General features: G+C 37.5%; 1 protein-coding gene across 2 annotated transcripts in view; it reads right to left on the reverse strand.

Moving 5' to 3' along the window:
• DYNC2H1 (dynein cytoplasmic 2 heavy chain 1) overlaps positions 1-14,582 on the reverse strand; it is a gene marked incomplete at both ends in the record, with an annotated part of 362,190 nt that overhangs the window by 167,864 nt on the left and 179,744 nt on the right. For both annotated transcript variants that reach the window (XM_079708170.1, XM_079708169.1), the window contains one exon: positions 14,463-14,552. In XM_079708170.1, the coding sequence (XP_079564296.1) occupies positions 14,463-14,552 (90 nt within the window). The remainder of the gene's footprint in view (positions 1-14,462; positions 14,553-14,582) is intronic.

Consider the following 14,582-nt stretch of genomic DNA (forward strand, 5'->3'; position numbering starts at 1 on the left):
ACCCCTCCCTCCCCCTGGCCTGTGTGAGCCAGAGGCCTCTAGTCAGCTGCTACTTTAACCCTGTCCTGTCTGAGCCAAAAGAGACACCCTCAGGTGACCTATACGCAGAGGCGGGGCAAATCCAAAGCTGAACCCCAGGAGCTGGGCAAACAGAGAAAGGGAAATTTCTCCCAACAGCCTAAGGAGCAGCGGATTAAATCTCCACAATCAACTTGATGTACCTTGCACTTTGGAATACCTGAAGAGACAAGAAACCGTCACAAATTGAGGTGGTGGACTTTTGGAGCTACAGTAGGCTTGGGGTTTGCTTTCTGCATCTAATTTGTTCCTGGTTTTATGTTTATATTTGTTTAGTATTTAGAGTTTATTATCATTGGTAGATTTGTTTATTGATTTGGTTGCTCTCTTCCTTTTTTTATAATATATATATATGTTTTTTTTTCCTTTTTCTCTTTTTGTGAGTGTGTATGTATATGCTTCTTTATGTGACTTTTGCCTGTATAGCTCTGCTTTTACCATCTGTGCTAGGATTCTGTCTGTCCGATTTTTGTTTTTTTGTTTGTTTGTTTGTTTGGTTTTTTAGCATAGCTTTTAGCGCTTGTTCTGACCGGTACAATTGTTTTTGGTTTGGTTGCTCTCTTCTTTCTTTCTTTCTTTTTTTTCTTCCTTTTTCTTCTTTTTTTTCCAACTTTTTAACTTCTTTTAATAGATATTTTTTTATTTTAATAACTTTATGTTATTTTATTCTTTCTTTCTTCTTTCTTTCTTTCTTTCCTTCTTTCTTTCTTTTCTTTTCTTTCTTTCCTTAATTTCTTTCTCCCTTTTCTTCTGAGCCATGTGACTGATAGGGTCTTGGTGCTTCCGCCGGGTGTCAGGCCTGTGACTCTGAGGTGGGAGAGCCGAGTTCAGGACACTGGTATACCAGAGACCTCCTGGCTCCATGTAATATCAAACAGCAAAAGCTCTCCCAGAGATCACCATCTCAACGACCAGTAACCTACACTGCTTGACACCTATGCCAAACAACTAGCAAGACAGGAAAACAACCCCACCCATTAGCAGAAAGTCTGCCTAAAATCATAAAAAGGTCACAGACATGCCAAAACACACCACCAGACGTGGCTTTGCTCACCAGAAAGAAAAGATGCAGCCTCATCCACCGCAACACAGGCACTACTCCCCTCCACCAGGAAGCCTACACAACCCACTGAACCAACCTTAGCCACTGGAGGAAGACACCAAAAACAATGGGAACTACGAACCTGCAGCCTGCGAAAAGGAGACCCCGAACACAATAAGTTAAGCAAAATGAGAAGACAGAGAAACACATAGCAGGGGAAAGAGAAACGTAAAAACCCACTAGACCAAACGAATGAAGAGGAAATAGGCAGTCTACCTGAAAAAGAATTCAGAATAATGATAGTAAAGATGATCCAGAATCTTAGAAATAGAATGGAGAAAATACAAGAAACATTTAAAAAGGACCTAAAAGAACTAAAGAGCAAACAAACCATGATGAGCACAAAATAAATGAAATTAAAAACTCTCTAGAATAGATCAATAGCAGAATAACTGAGGAAGAAGAACGGATAAGTGACCTGGAAAATAAAATAGTGGAAATAACTACCACAGAGCAGAATAAAGAATAAAGAAAAAAGAATGAAAAGAATTGAGGACAGTCTTAGAGACCTCTGGGACAATATTAATGGCACCAGCATTTGAATTATAAGGGTCCCAAAGAAGAAGAAGAGAAAAAGAAAGGGACTCAGAAAATATTTGAAGAGATTATAGTTGAAAATTTCCCTAATATGGGATAGGAAAAGGTCAAGTTCAGGAAGCGCAGAGAGTCCCATACAGGATAAATATAAGGAGAAACACGCCAAGACACATATTAATCAAACTATCAAAAATTAAACACAAAGAAAAAATATTAAAAGCAGCAAGGGGAAAACAAGAAATAACATACAAGGGAATCTCCATAAGGTTAAAAGCTGATCCTTCAGCAAAAACTCTGCAAGTCAGAAGGGAGAGGCAGGACATATTTAAAGTAATGAAAGGGAAGAACCTACAACCAAGATTACTCTACACAGCAAGGATCTCATTCAGATTTGATGGAGAAATTAAAACCTCTACAGACAAGCAAAAGCTAAGAGAATGCAGCACCACCAAACCAGCTTTAAAACAAATGCTAAAGGAACTTCCCTAGGCAGGGAACACAAGAGAAGAAAAAGCACTACAATGGCACACCAAAAGCAATTAAGAAAATGGTAATAGGAACATACATATCAATAATTACCTAAAATGTAAATGGATTAAATGCTCCAACCAAAAGACAGAGACTGGCTGAACGGATACAAAAACAAGACCTGTATATATGCTGTCTACAAGAGACCCACTTAAGACCTACAGACAAATACAGACTGAAAGTGAGGGGATGAAAAAAGATATTCCATGCAAATGCAAATTAAAAGAAAGCTGGAGTACCAATTCTCATATCAGATAAAATAGACTTTAAAATAAAGACTATTACAAGAGACAAAGAAGGACACTACATATGATCAAGGAATCAATCTAAGAAAAAGATATAACAATTGTAAATATTTATGCATCTAACATAGGAGCACCTCAATACATAAGGCAAATGTAACAGCTATAAAAGGGGAAACCCCCAGAGGAGGGGACTTTAACACCCCACTATCACCAGTGGACAGATCATCCAAAATGAAATTAAATAAGGAAACAAAAGCTTTAAATGATACACTAAACAAGATGGACTTAATTGATATTTATAGGACATTCCATCCAAAACAACAGAATACACTTTCTTCTCAAGTTCTCATGGAACATTCTCCAGGATAGATCATATCTTGGGTCACAAATCAAGCCTTGGTAAATTTAAGAAAACTGAAATAGTATCAAGTATCTTTTCTGACCACAACGCTATGAGACTACATAAAAATTACAGAAAAAATCTGTAAAAAACACAAACATATGGAGGCTAAACAATATACTACTCAATAACCAAGAGATCACTAAAGAAATCATAGAGGAAATCAAAAAATACCTAGAAACAAATGACAGTGAAAACACAACCACCCAAAACCTGTGGGATGAAGCAAAAGCAGTTCTAAGAGGGAAGATTATAGGAATACAATCCTACCTCAAGAAACAAGAAACATCTCAAATAAACAACATAACCATACACCTAAAGCAATTAGAGAAAGAAGAATAAAAATAAACCCACAGAAGGAAAGAAATCATAAAGATCAGATCAGAAATAATAATAAACTGAAACAAAGGAAACAATAGCAAAGATCAATAAAACTAAAAGCTTGTTCTTTGAGAAGATAAACAAAATTGATAAACCATTAGACAGACTCATCAAGGAAAAAAGGGAGAAGATTCAAATCAATAGAATTAGAAATGAAAAAGGAGAAGTAACAACTGACACTGCAGAAATACAAAAGATCATGAGAGATTATTACAAGCAACTCTATGCCAATAAAATGGACAACCTGGAAGAAATGGACAAATTCTTAGAAATGCACAACCTGCCAAGACTGAATCAGGAAGAAATAGAAAATATGAATAGACCAATCACAAGCACTGAAATTGAAACTGTGATTAAAAATCTTCCAACAAACAAAAGCCCAGGACCAGATGGCTTCACAGGCATATTCTATCAAACAATTAGAGAAGAGCTAACACCTGTCCTTCTCAAACTCTTCCAAAATATAGCAGAGGGAGGAACACTCTCAAGCTCATTCTACAAGGCCACCATCACCCTGACACCAGACAAAGATGTCACAAAGAAAGAAAACTACAGGCCAATATTACTAATGAACATAGATGCAAAAATCCTCAAAAAAATACTAGCAAACACAATGCAACAGCATATTAAAAGGATCATACACCATGATCAACTGGGGTTTATCCCAGGAATGCAAGGAGTCTTCAATATACACAAATCAATGTGATAAACCACACTAACAAACTGAAGGAGGAAAACCATATGATCTCAATAGATTCAGAGTAAGCTTTCGACAAAATTCAACAGCCATTTATGATAAAAACTCTCTAGAAAGTAGGCATAGTGGGAACTTACCTCAACATAATAAAGGCCATATATGACAAACCCACAGCCAACATCATTCTCAGTGGTGAAAAACTGAAACCATTTTCACTAAGATCAGGAACAAGACGAGGTTGTCGACTCTCAGCACTATTATTCAACACAGTTTTGGAAGTTTTAGCAACAGCAATCAGAGAAGAAAAAGAAATAAAACGAATCCAATTCGGAAAAGAAAAAGTAAAACTGTCACTGTTTGCAGATGACATAATACTATATAGAACATCCTAAAGATGCTACGAGAAAACTACTAGAGCTAATCAACAAATTGGGTAAAGTAGCAGGATACAAAGTTAATGCACAGATATCTCTTGTATTCCTATACACTAATGATGAAAAATCTGAAAGAGAAATTAAGGAAACACTCCCATTTACCATTGCAACAAAAAGAACAAAATAGCTAGGAATAAACCTACCTAACGAGACAAAAGACCTGTATGCAGAAAACTTTAAGACACTGATGAAAGAAATTAAAGATGATACAAACAGATGGAGTGATCTAACATGTTCTTGGATTGGAAGAATCAATATTGTGAAAATGACTCTACTACCCAAAGCAATCTACAGATTCAATGCAATCCCTATCAAACTACCACTGGCATTTTTCACAGAACTAGAACAAAAATTTTCACAATTTGTATGGAAACACAAAAGACCCCGAATAGCTGAAGCAATCTTGAGAAAGAAAAACTGAGCTGCAGGAATCAGGCTCCTGGTCTTCAGACTAAACTACAAAGCCACAGTAATGAAGACAGTATGGTACTGGCACAAAAACAGAAATATAGATCAATGGAACAGGTTAGAAAGCCCAGAGATAAACCCACGCACATATAGTCACCTTATTTTGATAAAGGAGGCAAGAATGTACAATGGAGAAAAGGCAGCCTCTTCAAAATACGGTGCTAGGAAAACTGGACAGCTACATATAAAAGAATGAAATTAGAACACTCCCTAACACCATACACAAAAATAAACTCAAAACGGATTAGAGACCTAAATATAAGGCCAGACACTATAAAACTCTTAGAGGAAACCATAGGCAGAACACTCTATGACATAAATCACAGCAAAATCCTTTATGACCCACCTCCTAGAGAAATGGAAATAAAAAGAAAAATAAAGAAATGGGACCTAATGAGCCTTAAAAGCTTTTGTACAGCAAAGGAAACCATACACAAGATGAAAAGACAAACCTCAGAATGGGAGAAAATATTTGCAAATGAAGCAACTGACAAAGGATTAACCTCCAAAATTTACAAGCAGCTCATGCAGCTTAATATATAAAAAAAAAAAAACCCAACCAATCCAAAAATGGTCAGAAGACCTAAATAGACATTTCTCCAGAGAAGATATAAAGATTGCCAACAAACACATGAAAGAATGCTCAACATCAATAATCATTAGAGAAATGCAAATCAAAACTACAATGAGGTATCACCTCACACCGGTCAGAATGGCCATCATCAAAAAATCTACAAACAATAAATGCTGGAGAGGATGTGGAGAAAAGAGAAGCTTCTTGCACTGTTGGTGGGAATGTAAATTGATAAAGCCACTATGGAGAACAGTACGGAGGTTCCTTAAAATACTAAAAATAGAACTACCATACAAACCAGCAATCCCATTACTGGGCTTATACCCTAAGACAACCATAATTCAAAAAGAGTCATGTACCACAATGTTCATTGCAGCTCGATTTACAATAGCCAGGAGATGGAAACCTAAGCCTAAGTGTCCATAGACAGATGAATGGATAATGAAGATGTGGCACATATAGACAATGGAATATTACTCAGCCATAAAAAGAAACGAAATTGAGTTTCTTGTAGTGAGATGGATGGACCTAGTGTTTGTCATATAGAGTGCAGTAAGTCAGAGAAAAACAAATACCGTATGCTAACACATATATACAGAATCTAAAAAAAAAGAAAGAAATGGTTCTGAAGAACCTAGGGGCAGGACAGGAATAAAGATGCAGGCATAGAGAATGAACTTAAGGACCCGCGCAAGGGGAAGCGTAAGCTGGGATGAAGTGAGAGAGTGGCATGGACTTATATATACTACCAGATGTGAAATAGATAGGTAGTGGGAAGCAGCTGCATAGCACAGGGAGATCAGCTCAGTGCTTTGTGACCACCTGGGTGGGGGATAGGGAGGGTGGGAGGGAGATGCAAGAGGGAGGAGATATGGGGATATATGTATATGTATAGCTGATTCATTTTCTTATAAATCAGAAACTAACATACCATTGTAAAACAATTATACTTCACTAAAGATGTTAAAAATAATGTCTTAAGAATTATAAACTATAGCATTTAAAAAAAATAATTTCAACTGTTCACAATAGAAAAGTATTACTCAAGATAGGCAATGAAAAATTCCAGTTGCGTACTAAAATGTTGGGATGGTAAGCCTACAGCCCCTCTCCTAGTGCAGCAAAGTGCTGGCATTAGCCTAACTTAAATATACTTTTAAAAGGTAAAGTGACATAAAAGAAGTAACCCTCTGGGATTATCAGTCATTTTAAACATTTACTTTATTATATTTTCAAAATTTTCTGCAAAAAAGAAGTAACGCTTGCCAAACTTCACTGATACTGTATATTAAATCATCTTGGTACTGAAATGCTTATCATATCCTTCTCTAATTACATTATTAAAATATGACAAAAGGATTTAAATCTCATCAGTAAGTATAATGTATCACTGAAAATAAAATAAGAACATATAATATATTCAGTAGAAAATAAAAAAAGATTAAAGCTACATTCAGACTTGATAAGTCTGGTGGCAGGGTGGTACAGGTGCTGTCGCTCTCTACCTCCTCCACTGCCCTTTTACCATTTCAAACTCCCTCCTAGGGGTAGATAGTAAAGCATGAACTGCAGTCAGAAGCAGCTGTACCAGGAGCCCCCTTACTCCCTTGGTGACAGCAGCAGCAGCAATCAAGTAATAAAAATGAAATTCCATGTTTAAACTGTACCCCCTTGCTGTCACCACTCCAACCACCACACAGGCACAGAACATCCTGGGGCCGCCCCTCAGGCTTGGGCCCCTTGGCCCACTGGAGCAATGTTTCTGGCATAGGCGGGAGAAACAGAGTTGGCAGAGCACAAAAATTCAAAGTATATAGATTACTGTAAAGCAAGTTGATGAGCACAAACTTTAGGCCCAGCCTTGCTGGGAATGAAATTCCATTTCATTTGGCTCTGGCTCCGAGATGAATCACTAAGCGAATGAGGATGGCAGAGTCTCTAGGAAAAGCCCTTCTGCACAGGAATGAAGAGAGAGGAGAGACACAAGGGCCAACTCCTAAGAGAGCACTGTGGATTCCTGAACTTGGGGGGGGGGAGGGGGGCAAAGAGGCTCAGTGAGGAAGGGGGACAGAATGGGCATTTTAAAACGCACACTGACAACACACATGAACTTTGAAAACATTATGCTAAGCGAATAAGCAGAGGACAAACACTTATATGACTCCACTTATATGAGGTACCAAGAGTAGTCAGATTCATAGAGACAGAAATCAGAATGGTGGTTACCAGCGGATGGGGGGATGAGGGATGGGCAATTATTTATTGGGTAGGGAGTTCCAGTTTAAGATAAAAAACGAACCATGCAAATTAAGTAATATAGAGATCAAAAAATAAATCAATGATTAAAAAAGAAAATATTAAAACATTAACATAGACTTATTCTAAAAGCAAAACATTCTTTAAAATGCAAAGAAAATAGACAAATATGACAAATAGACAAATATGGCAAGGAAGGGGGAAGGTAAAAATAAACAACCTTAATAAAAGTAAATAGAAGAAAGAAAAATAAGATATTTATAAACTACAAAATTAAAAACAGTGATAAAATCCAGAGTTGACAAGGATGCAAAGAAGATACCTTAATTACTCTGTGAGTAGGAAAAATAACTGGTAATAAAACCTTTTTAGAAGGCAATTTGATAATGCCAAAAAAATTTTCAAAAGTTTATATCCTTGGACCAGCTACTATACTTCCATTAAGAAATCTAGAGTTCTGGTTCAAGACAGTGACACAGGAAGATCCTGAACTCACTTCCTCCTATAGACACACCAAGTCTGCAGCTAAATAAGGAACAATTTCCTCTGAGAAATACCTACAATCTGGCTGAACAATTACCACACACTGGGCAAAAGAGAAGAAAATCACATCAAAGTGGGTGGGAGAGGCTGGGATACAGTCTTGCCATAAAACCCACCCCTGGAACAGTGACCCAAAGTTAAGAGGAAACTCAAAACCCAGACCTCTTCTTGAGGAATGAAGGGTTTGACCCCATACTAGGCACCCCAACTTTAAAGACCTGCACCTGAGTAACAAGCTCCCAAAATATCTATCTTTGCAAATCAACTGGGCTCACAACAACGATATCCACAAGACTGTACTTTTCTGAAAAACATCTCAAAAAGGGCTCCTATGCTGGGACTCACCTGCCCCAGGGTAGCCGATGGAGCTCAGACTTTAAGTGAAAGAGCTTCACTTGGGTAGATTAAAGCATTGGCCTGAGAGGCAGGCATCTAATCTAATACACACGTCTAAGAACTTGTTGGAACACTCTCTGGGTACATAGGCTAGCGGGCACCATCTTTGCACCCTCTGTCTACTAGCCAACAGGTGCCATCATTGCTTTTTCCTTTTCTGGTGGATGCCATCTATCCGCACATGCTCTGCCTCACTCCACACATCAGGCACCATATTTGTACTCTCCCTCAGCCTTGCTCTAGCCAGTGGGTGCCACCTTTCTTATTTTTTTTTTCTTTTTCTGGTGGGCACCATCTTTATGTTCCCCCTCTGCCTCCCTACAGCCAGCAGGCAACATGTTCTCACTCTCTCTCTGCCATGCTCCAGGGCACCAGTATCTCTCAGAAGTGAGCTTTATATACTTTTGGAGCCCTGATTTTTGTAGCTACAGCCAAGGGGCCATCCCTTGATCATATGGCTCTGGAGGCCAAGGGAGCTTGCATTCCTGGGTCCCATGGGACTGTAACAATTGGAGAGACAGTTCTTGGCAGGCTACTATCTCCAAGGTTCTGCACAGACAACATAATGACACACCCCCATCTTTCTGTGAAAGAAGCCTATTTGCTTGTACTGGAGTTTTGGCCTGAGAGGCAGGCTTCAGGTTTGGCACACACCTAGGGGCCTATAGAACTCCTCTCAGGGATCATAGGTCAGTGAATGCCATCTTTGCCCTCTCCTTCTGCCTTACTATAGCTTGCCAGTATCTCCTAGAAAAGAGCTTATACATGTATCTAGAACCTCCGTTTATGCAACTGCCAATCAGGAGACACCACCAGATCACCTGGCTCAAATGGCCAGTGAGGCTTATGCTTGCAGTCTCATAGGACTGTATATATTTTCATACTTTAAAAGTTGATCCCTGAGCATCTGGCTTCAAAGCATCCTGAATCTATTGCTGACTGATATCTCCCTCCATACGACGCTGACAGGTCATGAGACACCCTCAAGCTACAGGGAGCTAATAAGTATATAATAGGCTGCTTGAATAGTCACAAAGGTTTAAGTGACAACCAAGAGTTAGGGTAGGGTTGAATGATAAGGTTCAACCAACAGGACACTGGTCTAGCAGCACCATTTTGGAGTCCTCCCTCCAGCCTACTAATGTCAGGGGCTTACCCACCCATCAGTGGGCCAGCACCAGAGCCAGAAACCCCAGACTCACAGCCAGCCAATCCAGGAACCAGCTCTGCACACCAGCAGGCCAATACCAACCCCAGCCTCCCCAGCCCCCAAGCCCTGCAGCCCCAGCCCCTCCCACCAGTGGGCTGGCATGAGCTCCAGCCTCCCCAGGACCTGCAGCCAACCAGCCCAGAACCTGGTCCTGCCCATCAGCAGGCCAGCACCAGCCCCAGGATCCTCAGGCCATGTGACCAGCCATGCTGGGACCCGGCCCCACACACCAGGGCCTGGCAGTCAATACATGAGGTAGGGCCTGGCAGCCACCTAGAACAGGGACCAGTGCCGCTGACTAGTATGACCACAGTAGTTGGCCCCGCCGTAATAGAAGGATCCACGCAGCCCACATAGGGGGAAACCTTAGAGCATATAGCGCTGGTAAGCAGAAGGGGGTATGCTGCTAAGCTCCATAAGACATCTCCCACATAAACCATTCTCCAAGATTGGAAAACACACTTGACTTACAGAGTTCATAGAAATAAAAACAGAGAATTCAGAAAAATGAGGAGACAGAGGAGTATGTTTGAAACAAAGGAAAAAGACAAAGTCCCAGAAGAAGAACTAAGTAAAGTGGAGATAAACAATCTACCCAATAGAGTGTTCAAGTTAACGATCATGAAGATGCTCGACAAACTCAGGAGAAGAATGGATGGACACAGAGAAAAGGTTAACAAAGCGTGAAAAAATATAAAGATGAACTAAACAGAGCTGAAGAATACAAGAACTGACATAAAAAATATACTAGAAAGGAATCAAAACAGATTAAATAATAAAAAGAAATGAATCAGTAAACTGGAAGACAGAGTAGTGGAAATCACCCAAGCTGAAGAGAAAGAAAAGAAAAAAAGGAATTTAAAAATTTTAGAACAGTTTAAAAGACCTCAAGGACAACATCAAGCATACTAACATCCACTTTATAGGGGTCCCACAAGGAGAAGAGAGAGAGAAAGGGGCAAAGAACTTATTTGAAGAAATAATAGTTGATAATGTCCCTAACCTGAAAAGGAAAAAGACATCCAAGTCCAGAAATCACAGAGAGTCCCAAACAAGATGAAACCAAAGAGGTCTAAACAAAGACACATTATTAAAAAGTGGTAAAAAATTAAAGATAAAGAAAGAATCTTAAAAGCAGCAAGAGAAAAGCAATTAGTTATACACAAGGGAACTTTCATTAGACAAGGAGCTGACTTTTCAGCAGAAACGTTGCAGGGTACACAAAACAAAAAGATATAAAATATGATGTCAAAAATAGTACACATTGGGGGAAGGTGAGTAAAAACACAGGATTGTTAGCATGCATTCAAACTTAAGAGAGCATCAACTTAAACCTTAAACTAACACACACACACACACACACAAATAGGTTATTATATATGAATCTCATGGTAACCACAAACTAAAAATCTATAAGAGATACATACAAAAAAAAGGAATCCAAACATAAAATTAAATAGTCATCAAATCACAAGGGAAGAGGGCAAAATAAGATGACAGAAACAAAAATGAACTATAAAAATAACCAGAAAACAATTAATAAAATGGCAATAAGTACATACCTATCAATAATTACTTTAAATGTAAATAGACTAAATGCTCCAATCAAAAGATACAGAGTGGCTGAATGAATAAAAAATCAAGAGTCATATATGTGCTGCCTATAAGAGACTCACTTAAGAACTAAAGACAAACACAGACTAAAGTGAGCGGATGGAAAAATCAACTCCATGAAAATGAAAATGAAAAGAAAGCTGAGCTTTCTTTTAGAGTTTCTTTAAAACAGAATTTAACAGACTTTAAAATAAAGACTGTAACAGGAGACATAAAAAGACATTACATAATGATAAAGGGATCAATCCGACGAGCAGACATAACAACTGTAAATTGTTATTTAAAAATGGACAAATCACGTGAATAGACATTTTTCCAAAGAAGACAAACAAATGACCAACAGACACATGAAAGGATGCTAAACATCACTAATCATCAAGGAAATGCAAATTAAAACTGCAAAGAGATATCACCTCACATCTGTCTAGAATGGCTATAATCAAAAAGACAACAAATAACAAGGGTTAACAAGGATGTGGAGAAAAGGGAACCCTTGTGCACTGTTGGTGGGATTGTAAATTAGTACAGCCAGTATGTAAAACAGTATGCAGGTTCCTCAAAAAACTTAAAAATAGAACTGCCATATGATCTAGCAATTGCACTTTTGGGGTATTTTTCAAAAGAAATGAACAAAAGCACTAATTTGAAAAGATATATGCTCCCCTATGTTCACTGCAGCATTATTTACAATAGCCAAGATATGGAAGCATCCTAAGTGTCCATCCAAAGATGAATGGATAAAGAAGACGTGGTGTGTGTGTGTGTATATATATATATATATATACACAATGCAATATTACTTGCCCATAAAAAAATAATGAAATCTTGCCATTTGTGACAACATGGACGGACCTAGAGAGTATTATGCTAAGTGAAATAAGTTAGACAGAGAAAGACAAATACCCCATATGATTTTACTTTTATGTAGAATCTAAAAAACAAGCATAACAAAACAGAAGCAGATTCATAGATACAGAGAACAAACTGCTGGTTGCCTGAGGGGAGGGAGTTGGGAGATGAGTGAAATTGATGAGGAAGATTAAGAGGTACAAACTTCCAGCTATAAAATAGGTTATGGCGGTGTAATGTACAGCATAGGGAATATAGTCAATAATATTGTAATAACTTTGTATGGTGACAGATGGTTATTAGACTTATCATGTAATGTATAAAAATATCAAATCATTATGCTGTGCACCTGAAACTAATATAATATTGTAAATTAATTATACTTCCATTAAAAAGAGGGGAAAAAAAGACGTGAATGCAAGACTTGAAAGCATAAAACTCCTAGAAAAGAAAGCCACAGCTTACTTACTCGTACATGTACATAAAGGTGAAGGAACTGAACAGGATGTTCACTGAACTGCAGTCATTCATAACAACAAACAATATAGAAATAATCTAATATCCACCAGTAGAGTACTAGCATATAATTATATTATGGAATGCCACACAACCACTCAAAATAACAAGGTTAACATTTATACTTATGTAAAGATCTTCAGGACCTACTGCCACGAAAGACTTGTTACAGAAGAAAATATAATGTAAGGAAAAATTTTAAAACTATATCTATATATTTGTACATATGAATATGAAGAGAGAAGAAATAGACTATAAGGAACATATCAAACCTTGAACTGGTTTACTCTAATGAAGGACTAATAGTTAGAGGAGAGGATGAAATGAATGTCTAAAGTTTTTTTCTATAGAGCTCATAAAATTTGAAACATTTTCTGAAAATATTTTAAAATTTTGGGTAATCAAATTTTACAAAGTTTTATATGAGACAACACATTATAAAAATGTTTAAAGATAACATGAATCTATAACGGATGAAACTACTGATGTATCATCCTTATATCTAGGATCATAACTACTGACAATTATTTGCTTACAATTCCTCATTTTACACAAGTTAAAATTGAAGGCCAAACAGCTGATTTTCAGAATTATAGTAAACTATAAGACCTATAAAAGAAAAATATATATCCATAGTTTTCAGTAAAGAAGGAATTCTGCAGAAATGCTCAACTGTAATTCTTTGAATTTCCAATAACACCCCTTGTCAAAGTGCTGAAAGGTACTTTGAAGGGTTTATTCTCTGTCTGAAGTAAAGATCTTCAACAAAATCACTCTAATCATAAAAATTACTATCTTATTCTATAGTAACAATATTAAGTATATCTTTTTCAAGATTTTCTAAGAAGCCTATATAATTGGACCATAATAATTCTATTCCTCTCACTTAGTTAACTGCCTTACAAAGTGCTTTTTAAACATATCTCAAGCTATACCCAAGGACTGACATTTAAAAAAAAAGTCCTAAATGAAAACCCTCTGTGTTTTCTATAATATTAAGAAATTTCTAAAATATGTTTCACTGTATATTCCTCTGGGTCCCCTATAATTTGAAGACCTATGACAAATTTCTTTCATAACTCAGGATCAGGTGTTAGTTTACTTCGTAATGCGAAGAATAGACAATTATTTTGTTCCCCAACCCAGGGGACATCCAGCAGTGTCAAGAGATGATTTTGATTGTCACAGCGGGGAAATGGAGGGCTAATGGCACCAGAAGGTAGAGGCCAGAGGTGACACTAAATATCCTAAAATGCACAAAACAGCCCCCCACAACAAATAACTATGTGGAACAAAATGTCACTGGTACTGAGGTTGAGAAACATCGGCTAGAAAATGACCAACATAATCCATCCTCGTTCCTTCTTTCAGTGGCTACTGACATGTTCAGGGCTAAGTCAGCTAACCCAGAGTTTGCTCTCCCTTCTTGTCACTTTTCTCCCTACGACATCCCAAGTGCTGTAAGATATTCTGGTTAGTAATGAGTTTTATTCTGGGAAAATATCAGAAATGTCAATTTTAATATCTTTCTAGTAGGTAAAGGGTTATGTATAATTTAATATAATTTAACCTAATACTGTATTAAATCAAGGTTCGGGTAATATTTTATAAGTGAAAAACACAATGTTTCTTACCTTAAATAGACAACGGCATATATATTCATATACCATATGTTTTAATGAGTTGATAAGAGACTGAATCCTCTGCTCTGTATTTTCAGAATCCTGTAGATTACAATTTGAAAATTGAAAAAC

Source organism: Hyperoodon ampullatus (genome assembly GCF_949752795.1).
Source record: "Hyperoodon ampullatus genome assembly, chromosome: 7".
Classification (NCBI taxonomy): Eukaryota; Metazoa; Chordata; class Mammalia; order Artiodactyla; family Ziphiidae; genus Hyperoodon; species Hyperoodon ampullatus.